This window comes from Anser brachyrhynchus (genome assembly GCF_964034855.1).
Source record: "Anser brachyrhynchus genome assembly, chromosome: 4".
Classification (NCBI taxonomy): domain Eukaryota; kingdom Metazoa; phylum Chordata; class Aves; order Anseriformes; family Anatidae; genus Anser; species Anser brachyrhynchus.
In genome coordinates this window covers 45,179,890-45,202,166 of record NC_137698.1, presented here as the reverse complement: position 1 = coordinate 45,202,166, position 22,277 = coordinate 45,179,890, and the positions used below count along the sequence as shown (strand labels likewise).

Sequence of the window (22,277 nt, the reverse complement as noted above, 5' to 3'; positions counted from 1 at the left end):
CTCCCCTCACGGGCGGGAGGCCGCCCTTCCCCTCAGGGCGTTGGGAAGAGGCGGCGCGGGCTCCCGGCGCCCGCAGGGAGGAAAGAACAAGAGGCGGCGGCGGCGCCCAGCCGCAGGGAGAGGGCGGCGGCCCCGCGGCCCGGGGAAGCACCGGGCCCCGCTCCGGCGGTTTCAGGTGCCGCCCTGCCCCGGCCCCGGCCCGCGGCACGGGAAGCCGGCGAGACAGCGCGGGGGCCGCGCCCCGCCGCAGCGTGGCTGGGAGGCTTCGCGCCGCGGCCGCTGCTCGGCGGCCATTTTGCGGCGGGACGAGGCGCCGGCCCCTCCCTCGCGCCTCGGCCGCCAGAAAATGGCGGGGCTGCGCCGCTGCCTTTGAGGCTCTCGCGGTGGGGGCGGCGCTGAGCGGGCCCTGGGAGAGCTCTGCTCGGGGCTCTGCTTCGCTGCTGCAGCTTCCTTGAGAGCCGGCTGGGCGGTTGTCCTGCTCCCGGGGGTGGCGGAGAGAGAAAACCCCGCAAATCGTTGTCGAAGGTGTGGGGTGAGGTGATGAGGTGGCTTTGGGCTTGGTCACGTCGGCTGCCAAAGGGGAGGAATTGGAAGGAGGACGTGTTTCGGTTCTTCTTTGGTCTGTAGGGAAAGGGGGTGTGTCTTCTGTGTAAGATTTCTTCTGCGGAATGGTTTAGCTAAGAAAACGAGTTTGTTGCGTGCCTTTAACATCTGATAACATTATTATTGAATGTAGGTTGGTGAAAAATGGCTAGCAACAGTGACTGTTTCCAAAGTGCCAGAGCACCCACAGCACCCACCTGTGACCCGATGCAAAAGAAGACTTTGCCAGCTCAGACTTCTACAAAGCAGCCTTTAGGAAAGTCTGTGGCTGTAAGGCCAAAATTCTCACCCCCTGAGAGGTATAGGGGACCAGGTTTCACTCGGAAGATGGCACAAAATCCAGGTATAGTTTTGAGTTTATTCATTAGGAATGGCCGTTGTAATGACCTGTTAATGCTACTGGGAGTAACTTTTATGACTTTCTCATTTTTGGAGTCTGCAGCTTTTTCTTATCCCTGCATTTTCTCAAATGACTTTTTTAGCACCTGCTTGAATTGGTTCCTCCTTTACAGGATTACTTTTGCAGTGCAAATTTGTTAGCATAAGAAAATTATTTTAGGGTAGACTGACTACACAGTCTGTAGCGTTTCATAATTTCAAATTACCAGGTTTCTCATTAAAAATGCTGCAGAGGTTGCTAAATTAATGTGATAGATACTGCTGCAAAAATTTTAACAGGTCATTGAGAAAAGTTTAACTGCAGTCTTGGATGTCACTGGATGCATTTGGAGTTTTATCTCTTCAAATAGTTGTAATAGGGAAAAGGAACCAATTTATGGGACTGGGGTTTTGAGATACCATTTTATTATTTTTTTAATTTGCTCGAAGACACAAATTCGTGGTTGAGTGTATGGCAGCCCTGAACCTGAAAATCCCATCTATCCTGGAGCTGATATAGGGAAAAAGGTTTAACGTTGTCTTTTTTGCTTAATTTTAAAGACCAGAGCAGTCTTCGCAGCACTAGATGCTGCAGGAAACGTTGCTGGTTATGGTAGAGGAGAGCTCAAAGACAACTTTCCAGATTCACAGTGCACCTTGGAAAGAATTTGTCTTTTGAATGAAACTCAAGAGTTGTGAGCTTGCCTCAAGGATACCTGTCAGAATGCAGAAAAGCCTCTTGGGACTGGAGGACTTGCTCCACTTTGATCACTGCAGCATGTGGGGGGTCTGCTGGGGCAGACGGAGCACCCTCCCCACCTCGCTCTCCTGGTCGCAGGTGTGGCTGACAGTGGGGCCCTGCAGGGCGGGCTGCTCTCAGCCAGAGGTGCTGTCCCTGCGTTAAGCAGCAGTTTGTAGGGGGTGGCTTCTCTTCTGAGGAGTGACTTGCTTTTTGAATGGATGTGCTTGCTGCAGCTTTATGGTGTCATATGACAGGGAGTTCCACTGCTAGTTCTGTGTGAAAAACCACATGCTTGATTGTTCTGAGTGTGCCATCAGCAACTTTCACTTGATCTCTGGTTTGCAGTTGGGGCTGAAGTATATTTTGTGTTTACGTGTAGTATCTGTCAATGTGCAGAGGTTAGTGGACTTAGTACTCACAGTAAGCATGTTGGTGCTTTTAAAAGAGGAGGTGCAAGCCATGTCAGGATTGCTTGTATTTTAATGGATTTAAAAGGATTCAATACAAAGCAATACCGTTCTAGAGCAAATGTTTTTGGTTTTTCTTTGAAGAAGTGTCTAAAAACAATTTATTTTAAACATATGTAAACTGTTGGGGAGGCTGTTCAGTTCTTTTCTTAAATTTATTCTTTGGTTTTATTCCAGAGCCTTTACTGTCAAAACCACCCCGTATACCTCCACAATCAGCACTTCCCTCAAAGGAAGTGCTAGCAGAGTTTATTGAAACATACAAGCAGGGTAAAATAAACCCAGTATCTGCCTTGTATCAGTTTGCACAAATGCACTGTGTACAACTTGAATTGAAAGAAACTAGCACACCAGGTAAATACTTCTTTGCTTAAATACAATTGTGTTTCCTTATCCTAGAGATGATTTCAGTTTCTCTGGCTAGAATTGATGGCATTAATACAGATATATTTTTTTTAAGTGTTGGTTGAACTACTGCCACATACATTGCTTTTTGTTTACCCTTTTACTGTCTACACAGTCACGTTTTATAATTAATTACCACAGAATTTGATCAGATTAATTTTATGAAGTTCAGGCTGCTACTTCTCGACATCCTTTTTGTTTTATCTTGTATAGTCAAGCAGTTAGTCTTCCTAGGCAGTTACTGTTACAGAAGAGCTTAGTATGTCTTTTGGCTTTCTTATTAAAAAAAGAAATCACTGTTCAGCCCTTGTGAAGCCATTTACGTCTTGTCTGGGTGCACATTAGCTGTAACATACGCCCTTTGTTGCCATGTGCTTGGAGCAATGCCGATGTTGGTCCTGCCTCTGTTTGTGCAGGAACCAGGAAGGGAAGTCCTGGCCAGCAGTCAGATCCACTTGCTGTCACAAGCATTTTCTTCTCAGAACCGTAATCATTTTTCATCTTAGAAGAGGTTGGCTTTCACATCCCCATGGCTGCTTGTTGCTCACCTAGTACTGTTCTGATTTCAGTGGAAGCTGCTTCTGAGTTTCCTCGTGGCCATTTTGTTCCCAATTTTGCGTGTTATTCTTGCCTTCTACTTACTGTAAGCAGATCTTTCTCTGGGGTGCAGCGGTTGTATGCTGTCTTGATATTTTGTTTTTGCTTTTTTTGTCTGAGCGGGCAGGGTTAGCAAACCCAGGCATTCCTGTATTCTTTGTAAGAGAAGGCGTCCTTTTCCCTGGTCTTCTTCCCTCTTTCTCGTTCCAGCTCGGGCTCTATGTTGAGCAGAGCTGTGTATAACATTTGGAGTGAGATCTCTCTCTGTACAAGGGCATAAGGGCAGTTGTACCTCTGTGGTCTTACATGGCGTTGCCTAAAATTGTGTTTGCCCCTCTTACAGTTCATCTGCTAACAAGTTTTCGTAATTTCTTCTGCAGAGGACTTCAATCTACCTCATCGAGACCAGACATATTTTTCCTTTTTTTGGAAGTCCACTATTCATCTAAAGAATGATGAGTTCAACCAGACATGATACGCTTTTGTATTCCAGTTTCTGTCTCTGTGGATCTTCATCTTTCCTTTCACAATTTCTTACAAAGAAACGCCTGTTAATTGTTGTTAAATGGAGGTCTTTGTAGCCATTTCAGGTCTACATTTCTCCTCTGTAAAATATAGGTCCTGCATTTGCGAGTTAGTTGATAGCATTCCTGAGCTGAATTTTTTTTTTAATGTGATCTCTTTGATTCCCTTTTAATATTTACCCAGTCCATACCATGTAGTAGAAGTGCCTCTTTGTTACGGAGCCATAGGACTTTTTCTTAGTTACTTTCATATTACTGAAGGTGAAACTCATTTAACTTCAGTTTATTTCTGGGAGTTTTATCTGATCTTTTTTGGTTTTGTTGTTCTCTTCAGAAATTATGTAGCAAAGGGCACCGTCACTATTGATCTGGTTAGAGGAAAGAGCTCTTTTAAAACAAATCCTTTTTACTCTTTGTCATGAAAATTTCTCATAGAATATAGAATTGTGGAATGGTTTGGGTTGGAAGGGACTTTAAAGACCATCTAATTCCATGCCCCCTGCCATGGGCAGGGACACCTCCCACCAAACCAGGTTGCTCAAAGTCCCATCCAGCCTGGCCTTGAGCACCTCCAGGGATGGGGCAGCCACAGCTTCCCTGGGCAGTCTGTGCCTCTGCCTCACCACCCTCTGAGTGAGGAATTTTGTCATATCTAATCTAAACCTACCCTCTTCCAGTATAAAGCCATTCCCCCTTGTTCTATTACTACGCTCCGTGACAGAGTCCCTCCCCAGCTTTCCTGTAGGCTCCCTTTAGGTACTGGAAGGCTGCTGTAGGGCCTGCCCGGAGCCTTCTCTTCTCCAGGCTGAACAACCCCAGCTCTCTCAGCCTGTCTTCATAGGAGACGCGCTCCAGTCCCTTGATCATCCTTGTGGCCCTTCTCCGGACTCTCTCCAACAGGTCCCTGTCCTTCTCATGCTGGGTGCAGGACTTGAGGTGGGGTCTCACAAGAGCAGAGCAGAGGGGGCGAATCAGCTCCATTGCCCTGCTGGCCATGCAGCATTTGATGCAGCCCAGGATATGGTTGGCTTTTGGGGCTGGAAGCACATGGTGATGGCTATTGATAAAAGTACATTAAATAGTTTTACTAACTGTGTGCCTTTTTCTCCTATAAAGGCAATGTCATAAGTCTTTATTTTGCCTTTTGTGCTGTGTTGAATGGTGTTTGCTACAAGACTGGATTGGGAAAAAACAAGAAGGAAGCTAAATTCAATGCAGCTAAACTGGCTCTTGATGAGATACTTGAGTTGGAGTATGCAGGGGCAATGACTTCTGACAAGTCAGGTAAATACTCTAGCAGTACCTAAACAGAACTTGAAAAGCCTTGCTTAAAGATTTTCTATGCAAAATTTCTGTGTAGCTTTATGGAGTGTTTCTGTATTGTGGCTTCTGTCAGTTCTCTTGGATCCTTTGAGTGGCGTTACTTGTCATACAGTTCTGAAACTGTCTTTTCCCTTTGTCTTTTATATACTAGGAGTTGCATCAGAGTTTGTAGCACAAAGAGGAGAATTACTGAAGGAATCTATTTGTTGCTGTTGCACTTGTTTTGCTGCTCATGAGTTTACAGCAACATGAAGTTGATCCTAAGTGGTTGAGAACTCTTAATGAAAAAAATTAAAAACACCAAGTTACTACTTCCAAAAGAATTCAGCTACTATAATGTTTGCCTTCTTTTAAGGGTTGCTACCTGAACAGTTCTACGCTTGTAAGGACTTCAGAATCAGAAAAACGATTTGTAGAGAATTGGAAAGTTTAGCTTGCTGGAAATAGTGTGTCATCCATGTTTTGAAATCTGTAATGTCAACCACAGTTTGAAATTTTGTTAAATTCTTAGGTCCTCCCTGTATTCCTGTTGAGCCTGAAGCTCCAGCAAAGTCTGCTTATGTTTCAAGGATCTGTTTTGGTAAGGAATGGTTTTGTTTTCCTATGTTGATTCAGGTTACCCATCAAATGCTCTTGTTTTTCTTTAATGCTGTTCCTAAAACATCGGATGACCTGTGTGAAGTTACTCTTGTTTTAGACATCTCTCTGAAGAATGCTGCAAGTTAGTCACTGAAGTGGGAGACTGACCATTGCTTCTACAACTGGCTGATAGATGCAACTTCAGTAAATTGCTTGAATTGCAGTCTTGAATCTGTGACAGAAACAGTATTTCTGTCCTTTTTTTTAAATGCTCTTACCAGTAGATGGTCAATCTTAATCCATATCCCCAATTTGTCATGACTAGTAAAACCATAAAGTGTTAAGGTGTTCTTGTCCTTCATTTATTCATGCCCATCCTTATAATTGTCAGAATCACAATGTATGCTCATAGTAGTGCTTTTATTGTGGGTTTCGATTAATAACTTCGGAAGTGCTTGCTGCTGCCTGTTTTTCCCCTGCAAATTTGTGTCTTGCTGGCTTTTTTTGTCCTATTTAGAAGGAAGACGGCTTATATATCAAAAATTTTCACAAATGCTGGAAAGACTATTTAACAGCCTGACTACCAAATACCCGGAGTACCAAAGTTGTGGCAGTTCACTGGCTGCCTTCATCATTGAAAAAGGCAAGTCTGCTTTAATCCTGAGTACAGGGGCTTGGGCAGCCTAGTCTGTGTTCCCAGAGAGCTTTGCTTTAATGTGTTTCTGATCTCATAAATGGTAGCTGTTCTCCTTTGACATGCTCTCTTCTGATGGCTCTATCACAAATATCCTATGTAAGGAGAACTTGTGTGTTGCTCTTAAGCTGATGGAGTACTGTCGGTGGATGAGTAAAGAGGTCCAAGGAGAGAAAATCGGATGAGGTAGAAATGACAAGGTGGGCCTCAAAGACGGCTAAAAGAATAAAAAGAGGGATCAGGGCTAATGAAATGTGGGGGAAGTCTTTTCACTAAGAGTTTAAGTGATTTTTTGAAAGAGATTCTAAATTTGGTTGTGGCCATGTGAAACGTGCTGCTGTACAGTAGACCGTCACTGTTACTTCTTGTCATCTTATATCAGTGTTGTTGTTGTCACCTTTTGTATAGTGAAGCACTGATGCGTGATAACGTATGTTGACATGAGCAGTGCTCTGTCTGGACTGCTGCAGGAACATCAAACAATCTGTTCCAGGCTTTGTTTTCACGTGTGCTCAAATATGCTGTTGTCTTCAGCAGGTATGAGGCCTTCCATCAGCATTCTTCAACAGCCCATGTGTGTAACCTGTTCCACGTGGCTTGCCCCACCTGCATTAAGGAAACCCCCCCCAGCCAAATACTACTTGTTCTCCCCGTGTTTTTTAAGCATGATGGTGCTGTCCTCAATGTCAGAGTTCTTGAGATTATTAAATGAATACCTTCATTAAACTGAAAATATTGATTCTTGGATCTGTTTAACTAGTTTTAAAGGAAAAGCTTGAAAAAGGCAATTGCTTGATTACATAAAAATAAATGTGTTCTTTTTAGGTGGACAGTATGAAATTGTAGCTCTAGGAACAGGAGAATGTAATTACAGTAAGGACTATCAACCCTGTGGAAGAGTGTTACACGACAGCCATGCCATCGTTACTGCAAGGCGTTCTCTCCTTAGGTGAGAATGTGTGTACCAATAGTTACCACTTCTTTTGCAGCCAGTTCTTAGTTTTACTTTTCCTAAGGTAAATATAAGTGCCTTTGCATGTTTTTAGGTAGTACCTTCTAGATTATGATCAAATCATACAGGACAAAGTAAATTAAATGTGAATGTCCACATATTAGTGAACAAGTTAGCATTTCTCACGCTTGTTACTTACCACTTTCTTTTAGATATTTTTATAGACATCTTATGCTGTTCTATAATAAAAATCCAGCACGCACAGAGAAATCCATATTTTGCACAGCGCCTGGCTCAAAGCTGCTTGTCCTAAAACAAAATACAAATATCTTTCTCTATATGAACCAGCTGCCAAAAGGATCTGCGCAGTTAAAATCACAGTTGTAAGTACCCAGCTGTTTTCAGATGTGTTGTAATGGAAGATGAGTTTGTTCACATTGACAAACGTGAGTGCGAAAAATAGGCATCATTACGTGTTTTTAATAGTGGGTGGCCTCTGCTGAATATTTTTTCAAGTTTTGGAAGCATTAGTGTACAGGGTGGTAGTGATAAGTGTCTGAGATGCAGCTTAACATGATGATACACAAAACTTTTACATTGGTTATAATTTCAGGATGATACGCTGTTTATTACAGATTGTCTATTTACCTCTTAACCCTTCACCCTGAGATACTCTTAATTTAACCACTGAGGAAGCAAACGTGGTAATTTAATGTCATCCTTTGTACCCCAGGACTAGACTATAAAAAGTCTTGGACTGCGTACTTTAAAAAACTTTACAAAGCTGCTCTGCTTTGTAGAAAAGAGAGGTGACAGAAAAGGAGTATACCTGCCTCTGTGCTTACCTCTATACTTCTAACTTCTGTTGTATTCCTCAAATTTTTGTAATAGTCTCCAGACTTAACAGCAGCATTCAATGGCTTAACCAAGTTATAATGAAGAATATTACTTTGTTTCCACATTAGTGAGTGGTGCAGTGGAATAACAAGGCAGCCGGGTACTTTCATACCCTATTTTGATGCTCAGAAGGTAGACTTCTGGACTGGACGTCACAGTCAGTTCCTTGTCAGTTGTGCTGACTGGGGGAATCCTTCCTGCAAGAATTGCAGAAGGTTTCAGATCACTTTCTCTGCGTCATAGCCTGCTCTAAGAAGGAAATAGTTAGCGAGACTGAATGCAGCTTGCCAGCTGCTCTGTGGTAGTTAACAGGTCACAGATCCACCATGAGCTCTTTCTCTCGCTTTTGGTCTGTTCTGGTCAGTGCATGTACACTACTGTGACAAATTCGGAAATAACTTATTCTAATATGGCAGATCAGTTTATATACAAAGTAAGTTACTTTAAAGATATATATATATATATTAAAGAAAGTTATAAGTAATCCATTAGGTATTTTGGGGTAAACAGCATTAGATACCGCTTTATAATAATTTTTGACTACTTCCTCACTGAAATTCCTTTTCATGTCTTAACTTTAGACATCTCAATCCCCAATCTATGTCTGCTTATGAAGCTAGTGAAGAACTGAGTCTCCATGTTGCTGTACAAGGCAGGATTTACCTTTCGGTTTGTTGTCCACCTAAAACTGTTAGAGCAAGGAGCATGTCAGCCACTGACAAATTAACAAAGTGGGAAGTGGTTGGTATTCAGGGGGCATTGCTGAGTCACTTCATTGAACCAGTTTATATCAACAGTATTCTTGTAGGTAAGCTCAACAAATCACAATTTTTTTGTATGTCTTCATCTTCCACTTTCATTATATTTTATAAAAAATGAACTAAACAATGGTGGTTCTTTAAAGATCTGCAGAGCTGTTTGTTTTTTTTTTTTCTGAAAAGCTACTGGATATGTTTTGTTTTATTTTCACTTATCTTGGAAATGGCCTAATGTAGAACTCGATTAGTCTCATTGTTTTGTCCTTTCGTTTCTTTTTAGTTTTACAGATGGTCCTCCCTTTATTAGTGTAGTGGCATTAGAGTAATACCAGAAATTCAATATTGTTCTTTAACAAATGAAGTTTTAAATATTAAGAAAATACCAAATAAGTGTGACAAATAAGAATAAGAATTCTTATTCATAAGAATATCAGAATGCTCAATTCTGGGTAAGCCTCACCCTGGATTACCTTAGCAGTTATATGAGAAAGTATTTGTCTTTTTTTATAACCTGTTTATTTCACTACTTTGTATTGGTTATTGCAAATAGATGTTTTGTTGTGCAATAGGGATTACCAGGGTAATGCTGAATTCTCAGGTTTTGTAGCGTTCAGGAAGACAATGCTGCTATCGGAACTCATTTCAATAGTTTTTATTTATAAGGCGGAATTAAATTAACGAGTATTATCCTCGAGTTTTTAAGGTGTTTTTTTTTCTCTGAGCCTTTGTATTGCTGAGTAGTATTGACATAGTACACATACATCTGAGTTGCCCAGACATTGAAGCTGTCAGCTTTTCCTTTTCTAACACTGAAGGTTTCTGAAGTTCTTCAAAGATTTTGCGATAATTGATGAATAACTGCATGTTCCTTGTAAGGAAGTTGGGGCACTTTTGCTTAAAAGAAGCAATAAAAAAGCTCCTCATGCTCACTTGAGTGGTGTTCAAAGTAAGCATAATAATCTATAATATGTATTAAATAGAAGAGTAACACATTTTATGACTGTTCTTGAGATGCTATAGACCAAAATATGTTTATTTAAGTAGGCAAAGTAAACAAAATATGTTTATTTTAATGTTTCTTTAAGTAGTTTTTTTTGAATGTGTGTAATTGAAATCTGAGGTTTGTTAGTTTCTACCGTAAGAAGTCTGGGTTCTTTTCTTAAAAAAGATGTTTTAGTATGGAGCAATGTGAGCACATTAGCTAGTGTATTTTCTAATGGAGAACATGGAAGTTCTGTTTTAATGGTGTCTTCTGTGAGGTGAAAAGTTAATGAAGAGTTAATTATTCTAAAAAAGGGAGCATCCAATGATGATGACTCTGGAGAGGGGGAAAAAAAGTGAAATTTTTCAGTTTGCTCAGATCAGAGCAATATACATGTTAGGCATTTCTTACTGAGTTTTACTATGCTTTTTGTCATTTTAACTAGCTCACCATTCAAAACAGAACAGAAATATTGGGACTGATTTTTCTGAACTTTTTTTTTAGAAAAATCGATATAATGTCAACTGATGGAAAATTTGCTGATTTTCTTACATGTGACTGGTTTTGTTTTAACAGGAAATGGAAATTGCAAGGACACAAGAGGGTTAGAAATAGCTATAAAACAGCGTATTGATGATGCACTCACAGTAGAGCTTCCCATGCTTTATGTGGTCAACAGATCTCATATTTATTTGGTGAACGCTGCACAGCCAATTCAGATGGATATGAAACACAGGTCTCTTAGTTTGAATTGGTCGCTGTCAGATGCATCGGTGGAGATTGTGGATGGATTAAGTGGAAAAACTGCTGAAAGGTCAGAATTTTATTCTCCCTTATGTTGAAAATAATAGACCTGCTGTTCTGTGTTGGTTCATTTGAATGTGCTGTTTTTAAGCTATGCGTAGAGCCTACACTGTTATCGAAGTGAGAGATTCTCTCCTACATTAAGTGTGTGCATCCTATATTTAGATGTAATTTTAGAGATCTTTTAACAATCCAGTGACATACCAAAATATGAAACATGAATTAATATATATTTAGTTGTAGTGAATACTTTACTTTTCAGAATACATGAAACAAAGTAGCATCTGAGTTCCTATGAATTCCAGTTTGTAAACAGTTCTTAGCTTATTTTAACTTATTTTAAATTCTCTTACCTGCATTAGCTTTGCTCATTCGAAGTGGAAGCAGCATCATATGATTGAATTCACAAAGCGTTGGGGCAAAAAAAATGCAATCATGATCAGAGCAATATACCTGTTAGGCACCTCTTACTGAGTTTTACTATGCTTTTTGTCATTTTAACTGTAGTTCACCGTTCAAAAGTGGTACTTACATGGCAAGTCGTCTTTGCAAGGCGGCAATGCTTAGTCGTTTCAAATTGCTGGCTAAGGAAGCAGAAAGAAATGATTTACTTCGAATTGCTACATACCACGAAGCTAAGGTAAGCTGGTAAGGGAGGAAAAAATGTATTAAATCTCTGAAAGGCTTCTCTCAAAACTGCTTTGGTAGACTGGGGTGATCTTCTGGATTGCGGAAGACTTCACATGAACATCTGGATTCCTTTATTGCCCGTAATCTTTGCCTAAGAATCTCTGAAATTGCTGTATTCAAGTAAAGTCAAGTGAAATTGATCTCGACGCATCCTCTATGAAAATCTTTCATATTTTGTCTCAGCATTTGAAGGCTGCTTGACATTTTGCTTACAGTAAGATTAGTTTCATGTTGGAAGTTTTTTTGTCTTTTTCTTTTTAATCTAACTATTTTATATTCAGTTCATACATACATAAATATTTTTCTGCCACAGAGTGCTTTTGTGTAGGATTTCTTACTTTGCAGAGGGAAAGGAAAGTAGGAATCATTTATTATCACTAATTTCTAAGCTTTTCTTTGTGGTATAAAAAGACAGAGAAATGACCTAAAGGAGCTACTATGGGTTTTGATTGCTGTAAATAAAATTTACTCACACATGTCCCTGCTTGGAAGTACATAGTCTAATCTTACTCCTCTGTATTCTTGTTCATTGAGTGACATTGAATGTTAATTTATTTTCTGTGTAAAGATGATATTGGAACTGAAAAGATGCTGGGGAAAAAAAGATCACATCGTATTTAACAGAACAATTCTCCTATTCCAGTAAATGCCCCAAAATATACAAATATTAAGTTCTTAGTTTCTGTAACACTACTTCACTGTCAGCAAGTAATGGAATTGTAAAATCTGTTCACGTTTTTTTCTGTGAGGTTTGTTCTCACGCATATTATGTGACAGTGTTGAAGAATGCAGATCTCTGGGACCATGGATCTTGAAGGATCTCAAGACAATACTTTTTCATTTTTTAGGTTCAGTCTGAATCGTATCAAGAAGCTAAAAAGTTGCTGCACAGCTACTTAGAGCAACATGGTTATGGATCCTGGATTGTGAAGTCTCCGCATATAGAACAGTTCATTGACTAACTGCAAGGCGGATTGCGTGTGAAGTTAGTGTGTGTGATTTCTTTCAGTGAAATGCAGTTCTTGTTAGTAAAATGTTTAACTGTTGGGTTCATATTCACAGGGAGAAAATCATTCTAGAGCTTCCTATCATCAGTTTAAATACATGTATTAAGCTGAGTGTAACACAGTTTTTTCACAGGTAGGAGTATCTAAATAGACATTGCATGTCTATTTTGGTTTGCCTCACCTCCCGGCATCACCTCATCACTTCCCCCCCCCCCCCCCCCCCTCCCCGGGGGAGTCACTGACATGTTTTTCCTGTTAGTTTCAGGATTGCTGTGCATCAGTCTCTTTTTCTCCTTTTTTTTCCCCTGCATTTTTCATAACTGTCTGTCTTTGAAGAAAAAAATAATCAGTAGAAGTGGAATTTCTTAAAAACAAACAAAAAACTATATCAATGTGAGAATCATTGACAATTTGTACTTTATCTGTAGGCATCCTTTGGTGGAATTGTTCTTTTTTTTTTTGTATTTAACATTCACTGAGTGTCCTGTAGTTCACTACCTACTGTTGGTGGTAGAATGGTTTAAAAAGTCATTTGTGTACTTCCAAATGTCAAACTGAATTATCAGGCTCTTATCAACTGTTTTCTGACAATCGCTATTTTTAGTAGTGGGTTTAAAGCATTCTAAAGGTGTCAAAGCTGTAAACAAGAGTAGTGGGGTGTAGCATAGAAGTTACCAGAAACAAGGTTCCTTCAACTTCGGTGGGCTGCCCCAACAGCTGTGAGATGTGAGACTAGTTGGACACCTCCTTCCGCAGATTACTTCATCACTGCACTCATTCGTCCTTGCAAAATTGTCTTTATAATGATCTAAAAAATACTGCCTGTTGAGAGGAAAATTGCTTTCTTTTAAGTTATGATAATCTTATGGTAATATTTTGGTAATGTTTAAAAAGTTGTTGTTAATTATAAAAGTCGGGTTTTGTTTGTTGTGAAATACCAGTGTACTTATACTAGATACTACGTTTTCATTACGTTGATGTTTGTATTTCATACAAGTTTGGGAAGCTGTTATATAAAAGTTTTCACACGTCAGTAATAATACAGTGCTGTAGTTACGTTTTGGGTTGTTACTGTAAAAGAATTAGAAAACAAAAAAACTCTTCAGTGCTTTATTCTTAATCTGTTTTTCTAACTAGTATATGGAGTCTTCACTGGAGGCAGTCTTACAGTGAACTTCAAGTTTCAAATGTTCAATTGACGGAGGGCCCTCTGTCAAACTTACTGACTTGTAACTATTCTATCCTTGACCTTTTTGACCTATTCTGCTATTTTGTTTTCTGGTACAACCTTTTAATTTAGTAGGGTTTGGGGTTTTGTTTCTTTTCCTGAGGGGATGCCTGCTCAACGTAATGTTTGTTCCACGTAGTTTTTCCTTTGAAAGAATGCCTGACAGTGGCCATCATGTTCCAGGTTAGATTGTAGTACTGTCTTGAGGGGGGAGGAGGTATTAAAACTCTCTTAAATTTCCTTGTCCATGTGTTAGCTTTTTATATACTTTCAGACAGTATCTCTGTATGGATTTAGACCTCTTCTGAGACATCACCAAGGTATTTTCTGTTATTAAACTTGAAGGGTTAAATATGTACAAGTAACTTAGATTTCTTTGTGTACTTAAGACTTTTTATTAATTGAACAGCACCCTAGAACATCTGTGAAAGTTAGGTTCTACAAAGAGAGAGGTTGTGTTGTGAATAAGATGTGTTATGATGTGTATGATAGCTGTATCCTTGGAATGTTATGTAATAACAACTGCATGGATAAAATTTTCATACCTAGATTGTTCATTGTTTAATTAGCAGCAGATGAAGCATACGTTGAGCTAGTAAATTTAAGCACATACTTGTCCTGTGAGTTTGTTTTCTTACAGAAGTTTTTTTTGGAATTACATAGGTAGAGATGATTCTACAAGTTTCCAGGTACCTAGGATGCCATATCTGTTAGAGGAAAAACAAGTCACGCTGGATCCAAGATGCTGAGAGGCAAGGCTGCATCTGCACCTCCAGTAGTTGAAGATGTATTCCTGGCAGGCAAATATACCACATACATCCATAGCCAGCCCCAGTGATTGTAGACGGGCACACAGGAGCACTCATATGAAGACAGCACCAGCAGCCTCAGGGTGGGAGCTCAGCCTCTCCCTGGAGAAGGAGGTCTGGGGGGCAGAAGGTGGATATGTACAAGGTGGCTTCCTCCAGCACCTGTGTGCAGACAGTGTCAGCCCAGTAGTTACCCCTAGATCCCTACTCTCCCTTTTCTGGCATCTGGAGATGCACGTGTCAGAGGCTAGAGCTCTGTGCCCGTTGCTGGTACAGACTGTCAGGTGCAGTCATAGGGCTGGTGGGACTTCCCCGCTCCCCACAGCTGGCCCCTCTCTGCTCTCACCCCTGGATCTATGCTGTCACTCACACACAGCTGACCCCCTGTGCTCATGGCCCTAGAGATACACAGGTGCTCTTACACAGAGCTGTCCCTTACAGCCCCATTCACACCCTTGTTCCTAGGCCCCTCGGTCTACTCAACAGCTTGTCCAGCTTCTTTGTTGCTGGCAATCACATGCTCTCTTGCACACCTGCACTTGCTCTGACAACACAGTGGCCCTGTATGTGGGCATGCGGATTGCTGTACACAAGCACACACACAGAATGGAGAGCCCTCACCCAGGAATGTGTCGGTGAGGAATTTTACAACAGACCCTGGTGATTAAGTGCAAAACATAAGACGTGCTGGCAAGCATACTGTTTATATGTGAGTGGCTCTTTTTATCTCCTTACCCTTTTATTTTTGCACGTTTGTTCTTCCCCAGATCACCTAAACACCTCAGTTTTCAGGCCTTTGGTTCTTCCCCCAAAACATCCTATAGTAAGTCCTGTGCAATCTCCAAATGCTCATGCCCTTCATCCCATGTGTCCCACAGCCCTAGGCAGTGAACCCTCCTAGTCCAAGGAGAGCTGCTCTCACTGACTCATCCTGATGGGTTTCATGGCTGGGCAACCAGGGTTGGAGGCCCTGCCAGGACAGCCCTGGGAGGGGCCCATATAATGTGATGGCTACTTGGGAGCCTTTATTTATTTATTGATTTACTTTCAGAAGCTGTATTGTATGGGATTCCACTGAGGTGGGTCTTTTGTTGTTGTTGTTTTTGTTTGCTTGTTTTCAATTTACAGGAAAAGTTACGTATATTGAAGTTCACCTTGGTATGCGTTTTCAGATGCTTTCAGTATAATACTCTATTTCTTCAGAGATTTCTTTTAGGAATTAGGCAAATAGAGAAGCTGATCCTGCAGCTACTAAAGTATATGATACTACCTACCATCGGTTGCACATTTGATAGATGGGAGAGTTTACTTATTGTGCGCAGAACTTTTGTCAATATTTTACAAATATTGATAAGACAGTATTGATAATCATATAAGATTTTTTTTTTACTTTTTAACAGTAGGTCAAAGGGCAATTGAATGGACTTTGGTGATAGTATTGCAAAACCGGTAGGAAAGTACACCTCTAGTTTCATCAAAAGAAACTAGATCTATTCATTGGCCAGATCTTCATAAATGTTGTATTCAAATGTTGTGTTTGCAAACATACGCATTTCAGTGAGAAATCCGTTGTGCGTTTTTTCTAGAAATTCTGTGAACAAACATAAACTAATCTTTGTCAGTTTTGCCCAACTGACATTTTGCCTGCAGTATATTTTCATTTTGCTTAAGCTTTTACCTTTTCTGTTAAACTCCATGTTACCCAGCCGTATCATACAGTAATGTCATGGCAGTCTAAACCTCTTTGCACGCAGAAATGTAGTGACCACCGCTGTCTGTCTTTGACCCAAAATAATAGTTTTTTGCAAGATTCTGCTGTGTTGTTGTTTGCTACACTTGCTTTCTGTTGTTCTATTTTCTAGCTCAGTATTAAGTTCTATGTATTTTAATATATGCATGGATAACGCACAGGAAAAACTGTTCTTATCATATTAGTACTGAATTTTTAAGAACCCTTAGAAACAATAATTACTGTTTTGTATGCAACAAAATCAACACAGAACTTTTTTTTCTTGTAATCTTTCTCACTGCCTTTTTTTGTTTAGAAATGGAATTTAGAAATGAATGTCTAGAGTACGGTTTCTCAAGATGCTGAAGACTTACAGGTATTAAAATAGACTATTATTTTCGTTCATGTGGAATGAAAAATTACAGCAACTTGAGTATGAATCTTCATCATAATGTTAAGTTTTGATCAGAAATTTACTCGGAAACCTACTTCAGTCAAGAAATTGCTGGTTAATAGTCTACATATTTGTAGGCCTTTGTAGCTTCAGTTAAGTAAATACTTAATCATTAAACATACCAATACTAGTATTTGTATTATGTCTTTGAAATCTGTAGTGTTTTTCTGGTAGCATTGCTTACATCGGTTGATCCGTACATAAAAGAAAGTATGTATTTTCATCATAAAGTGTATGTATGGCAAAAGAAATTTAGGTCTAAGTAGTAACATTTAGTTCTTAAGGTTTTTTTTGCACTACCTTTTGCCTTAGTTTTTCTACAGGATGTCATGATTGTGTTTACATAGTTTTTCAGTGTGCATTTTGTTAACGTGAGATAAATAACTTCCTTCAACTACTGACTTGCGAAGAGCTTAGATTGCTAGCCAACATTATACCCATCTACAGAAAGGGCATGAGAGAAGACCCAGAGGACTACAGATCTATTCATCTAACCTCAGTCCCTAGAAAAGTTACAAAGATTGTCACGGGGTGAATCAAAAGGCACTTGAAGAAGAAAGCAGTTACCAGGCATTGTCAACATGGGTTCATGAAGGGAAAGTCTTGCGTTAGTAACTTGATCTCTGTGATCCCTTCTATGACAAGGTCACCTGCTTGGTGGATGAAGGAGAGGTGGTGGACATAATATTCGTGATTTCTGTAAGGCCTTTGATACCGTTTTCTCATGGCATCCTTCTTCAAATTGTCCAACTGTGAGAGAAGCAGGTTCACCCTATGCTGGGTGATGAACGGGCTCGATGGTAAAGTTCAGTGGGATGTACTAAATGGGGCTACATCTGGCTGGTGGCCAGCTGCTGGTGGTGTTCCCCAGAGCTCAATTTTAGGGACAGCCCTGGTCAACATTTTTATCAGTGACCTGGGTGCAGGAGTGGAGTGCATCCTCAGCAAGTTTGCTGATGCTGAACTGGGAAGTGCTTTTGACTCCCTGGAGGGGTGAGAGGCCTTGCAGAAGGTTTTACATAAATGGGAGCACTGGGCAGTTAGCAACAGCATGAAGTTCAACAAAGGAAAATGCCAGGTTCTGCACCTGGGGTTGAGTAATGCCAGACACTGGTATACAGACTGGGAGATGAGTGGCTGGGGAGCAGCTCAGTGGGAAGAGATGAGGCAAGGCTGAGGACACGTGGGGTGCCCAGCCTGGAGAAGAGGAGGCTGACAGGCGACATCCCTGCCCTCTGCATCTCCTGAGGAGGGGAAGCAGGGAGGGAGGTGCCAGCCTCTGCTCCCTATAACTGCTAGTAGTATTCAGTAGTCCATCAGTAGTATCGTGTAGGTCACTCTTAGGTTCTTACAGGTGTTTTTAAGACTAGGCTCTCTTTACTGCTGTCTCATAGGCTCAGTGCTTATTGTGTCTTTTAATATTGTCCCACTTTGTTTTAAAGATTTTTTTAAAATTTTTTGCATGCTGCTTTTAAGATTTTATCATGTAAAAAGAGCTAGTATTCTATAAAGGCTGACAAAGGAGAAAGAATTTGTTACAAATTTCTTGCTTATTTTCTGATGTTCTGTGTCTTGCTGTATTTAGGTCTTACTGTTATTACAGGTTGTCATTTGGAAAGCATCTGATTGAGAAGAGGGTGGAGCTGATCTGTTTGTGGCTAGGATGACTGACAGTATTTTGCTTTTCAGAGTCCTTGTGGGTGGGGACAAAGCACTTGACTGTGGGAAGAGAAGTTAAGTAGAGCAACAGATATCAGCTCTGTAAGTATTTTCCAACTTTTGGCAGAAAGCTATCATTAAGGCTTATTTTCTGTTTGCAGCACTCAAGAAAACTGCTGTTTTTTCCATTGTTAGTCTGTTTTTAAGTATGACTCGAAATACTCCATACCACACCCACCAGCAAAACACATCAAAGACTAAATGATAAAATGATAACTGTTGTAGTACGGCTTACTTTCATCCATTACAATTTGCATTGTTAGCATGTCGTGGTGGTTTTTGGATTGTAGAAGATGCTCCTCTTAGTCTCCTTCTGCATAAAACTTACAGTGTCACATGACTGACTCCATCTTCATTTCAAGTAAGCACGTTTCCGAGGTTCCACAAAAAGATTTTTGTGAATAATGAATGTAGTATATGTTCACTTGGATTTATACGTTAATCATCAATGTTATGTCAGTCATTGCTGGAAAGAATTGGCTATGTAAGAGTTCTGGGATGTTGGCACCTAAGTTACTTGTATAGCTGTGATTTCAGGTGCTTTATTGTTTTAGTAATGTTGCCCTGCGTCTGGAGATTTTTGAGTACCACATATTTTCCTTGCAACAATGAGAGATGTATCCTGCAAAAAATATAGGAGAAAGACTGTGTGGCTAAGTAGAACAAGTCGCAAAGAAGTTTGGAGCTTGGAGGTTCTCTTTTTTTTTTTTTTTTTTTTTGGAATTTCATACTTTTTATTCTGTTTTTCCATGCTACACCTCTTCATGCTGTATGCCAGCATAAACTGGTATTTTATATCACTTTTAAGAAATTGGAAAGCCTTGGATTGTCTGCAGGTGCCCTGTTTTGAGTATGGTACGTGAACACTTGTATACTGGTAATGTTATTTTTAAAAATCCTCTTTTTAAGAAAAAGCAGATTAGTGAGTCACCACTGAAAGACAATATCATATAATAAAGAAGACTCTAAACGTATTTTTATAATTTACTGAAATTTATTAAATACCATCTACAAGTAACTTTTAACAATTCTTTCAATAAATAGTTGTCATTTTAAGTTTACTGACAAAGTGAGAACCAATTAGTTTTCCAACATACATTTTGAGCCCGTAGGGCTTACAGAAAGGATCAAATGTGATCTTAGAACAGACACGTTATCACCCACACTAAGAGCATACAGTGGTCCCAAAATGGACAGCAAGTTAGTTAGCCCCAGGGTAAAATATATAAATTATTTGTAATTAAATACTTAAATAAATAACGTAGCAGTAAAAATATAAATGGTCAACTGCTTATTTTAGCATAGATCTCAGAAAGTTGGTCAGCTCTCGGTGAAATTCAGGAAACTCCTTCTTGTCATTAGCTTCACAGATCTTGCATCCCGTTCCTGGGGGAATTAGGTCCTGCAATACAGATATTTTTGTTGATTGGTGAGACAGCTATGTTATCAGCTGGTTTTGACAATGATAGGTCAATTTTTGTGTGCTAAGTTTCTCTTTTAAGAAGAAAAAAAACCCTTAATATTTCAGGAGGTTGTTTTTTGTTTTGTTTTGTTTTTTTTCCAGTGGGCAGCTGTTAAGGGATGGTACAATGAAGGACGCTGCTTATAAGGGAGATCCTTTTAAATGTAAAAATATTACAAGCTAAACACATGCACTTTCTATGATAAATACTGCAGCGGATGCAAATCTTAATTTGTAGCCTGAGGAGGAGTTCTGAAGTGATAAAAGGATCTCTTAGCCATGGAGTTTAGTTATGTAGTTCATCAAAGTGTACTTCTGTATTATTTGTTTTACATTTATTATTGGGCCCTTTAGAGTCATAAGTTTATGGCATGGTTTTCTAAGCCATGGCTTATATAAATAATTGTTACCCTTCTAAAAACAAGTTTTTGTAAGCATGAGGTGCCTTACACGATTCAGCAAAGAAAACAAATTTCCTATTTTTTAATTGACTTGCATAATTACTATGGCTCAAACCTGCTTTACTGTGTTGGATTATTACATCAATAGATGTTGTCAAATAGTCTAACGTTATCATATTTTGGTACAAAATCCTGAATGCTTTAGAAACCATAACACACAAACCTCGAGGCATAAAAATGCTGACTCTAATGTTGTTTTTCACTAGCACTAAAACGTGTGGTTTTGTTTATTTGTTTTGTTTTATAATTAGGTAAAAAGGTTACCTACCGTAAGTTTTTGGAGATTCTTTTCAATATTCCTAACACTAAATACGTTCTCATCTTCAATTTCATCCTCATCTTCAATTTCATTCTCCAAGGTGACTATTTCTTTCAAGTAACATTGTAGAGTTTGCCAGCTGCACTCCTAAAACAGTCATCAAAATCAATAGATATGTAAAATTGTTACTGAGGACAACTGAATTTGTTTTTTTTTTTAATTACACATTCTTATCCTTGTATGAGGAATTAGGCTGTTTTTTAGAAGATGTATATTTCATTTTTCCCCTTAAAATCACATTTTAAGCTTTTACACGTGGCCTTAGTCCTCTGTTATATTCTTGTAGCTTTTGAAATGTAGACAATCTTTGTGGGACATTTTGAACATTGGAGTATCTTATGACAATGTGAAGCTGTTATATTAGCTCCTAAACTGAGACTTATTCCCAGTTGTGTGGAAATCACGTCTTAAGGAAAAGGGTTAATTAATAGTAAAACCTCTCAAGTTTTACAAGAGCCTTTTTAGCGCCATCTTCAGTCAATGCACTCTGGTTGCTCTCTCTAGTTTTATCCAATCTCACTTTTGAATATGGGTAAGTATCTTTACACATCACTCTTAAAAGCTATTTCAGGCACTCTGATAAGTTATTAATCAGCCTCATACATTTGCGTTTGAGCACTGGAGCTCTGAGGTAGTTACATCTTGATCTTGCCAGAATATGAGAAAAATGACTCAGATAAGGAAGTGGTTGCAGAATCTGGCTTTAAATCTTTACTCAAACAAAATTACTGTTAAGTGAAAATTCTCTTGGATTGAAAGTTTAATTGGAGGGTCAAAGTAGTTAACTTGCATAAGGATTAATTGATATACTTGCACACTATATAAGAAAATCAGTACAGATCAGCAGCCTGTTGATGAACAGCTTGTAGTCCAGCTGTACTTAGAATGCTGTTGTGCTCAGATGCACAATATTTTAGAAAAAAAGCAGCCACGATGACAGTTTTCTTGTGGAACTAAGTCTTAGGTATTAAGTGAATACCATAAAACATGAATGTACAGCTAAATATATCTAAGCTGGGTTGGTTAAGTTTTGCTCCTGAAAATAATTAGGTAGAGCATAACTGAGTTCCATTATTGATGGGATATACAAGATTTGTATCTTCTTAAACAGAACCTACTAGTATCTCTGCATCTTATTTCAATAAAATACGAGTATTTCATATAGATATTTTATTAAAACCATTTCTAAGTCTAGCTTCTTTTTCAAAATTGTTCTTGGGTTAGTATTGATACAACTATATTGCCTCCTGCAAATATAATACAACATTTAAATGATTCATAAAGTATTTTTTGTGCGTATTCAAGTGTGCATTAAGCAAAATGAATGTAACACAACTTAGTGATATATATTGTACAGACCAAGAAGGTAATAGTGTACACTAGTCTGTTCATGTTTGAGAATACAATTCAAAAGCAGAAGTGTCTTTTAGGAAACTATGCTATCCTCACACTAAGTTCAGACAGCTCAGATTTGTCTTTTGTATCGGGCCTTCTGATAAGTGAATTTTTTTGGTCTAATTCAATAACACATAACTTTAAAATAGCCATATCTTAGCAGTCCTTCTGAAGACAGAAAGCTTGAACTCACCTGTTTCTCATTTGGTGTGTAGAGCTCAAGATTAATCTTCTGTAGAGAAGAGGGAGAAAAAGTTAATTTTTGTGAACAAAGTTCATAGACAAAAATAAGTAGAAAA

General features: G+C 39.3%; 2 protein-coding genes across 5 annotated transcripts in view; one reads left to right on the top strand and one right to left on the bottom strand.

Moving 5' to 3' along the window:
* Positions 1-45: 45 nt before the first annotated feature.
* On the top strand, positions 46-14,242 carry ADAD1 (adenosine deaminase domain containing 1). Of its 4 annotated transcripts, none has more exons than XM_080590545.1 (12): positions 46-175; positions 737-946; positions 2,368-2,544; positions 4,833-5,000; positions 5,551-5,619; positions 6,136-6,261; positions 7,138-7,261; positions 7,477-7,647; positions 8,743-8,969; positions 10,478-10,715; positions 11,213-11,345; positions 12,244-14,242. In XM_080590545.1, the coding sequence occupies exons 2-12, from the start codon at positions 748-750 to the stop codon at positions 12,355-12,357; spliced, it is 1,746 nt and encodes a 581-aa protein (XP_080446671.1). In that variant the 5' UTR covers positions 46-175; positions 737-747; the 3' UTR covers positions 12,358-14,242. The 4 variants fall into 4 exon arrangements, 3 of the variants coding, with proteins under 3 accessions (XP_080446671.1, XP_080446670.1, XP_080446672.1); XR_013950631.1 differs by lacking the exons at positions 46-175; positions 11,213-11,345 and adding exons at positions 269-525; positions 11,414-11,609; XM_080590544.1 differs by lacking the exon at positions 46-175 and adding an exon at positions 274-525.
* The window catches only part of LOC308194522 (uncharacterized protein), a 33,376-nt gene continuing 23,683 nt past the window's right edge, over positions 12,585-22,277 (bottom strand). Inside the window, exons 2-4 of the mRNA XM_080590554.1 lie at positions 22,172-22,210; positions 20,533-20,670; positions 12,585-19,743 (exon numbers count right to left, since the gene is read on the bottom strand). Coding sequence (XP_080446680.1) covers positions 19,633-19,743; positions 20,533-20,670; positions 22,172-22,210 — 288 coding nt within the window. The 3' untranslated portion in view covers positions 12,585-19,632. The remainder of the gene's footprint in view (positions 19,744-20,532; positions 20,671-22,171; positions 22,211-22,277) is intronic.

What these genes read in the sequence shown, in the direction of transcription:
- ADAD1 (XM_080590545.1), top strand. Translation starts at nt 748, where the DNA reads ATGGCTAGCAACAGTGACTGTTTCCAAAGTGCCAGAGCACCCACAGCA. An exon ending in TGTTTCAAGGATCTGTTTTG is followed by an intron (nt 5,620 to 6,135) that starts GTAAGGAATGGT and finishes TGTCCTATTTAG; the next exon opens with AAGGAAGACGGCTTATATAT. An exon ending in TATCAACAGTATTCTTGTAG is followed by an intron (nt 8,970 to 10,477) that starts GTAAGCTCAACA and finishes TTGTTTTAACAG; the next exon opens with GAAATGGAAATTGCAAGGAC.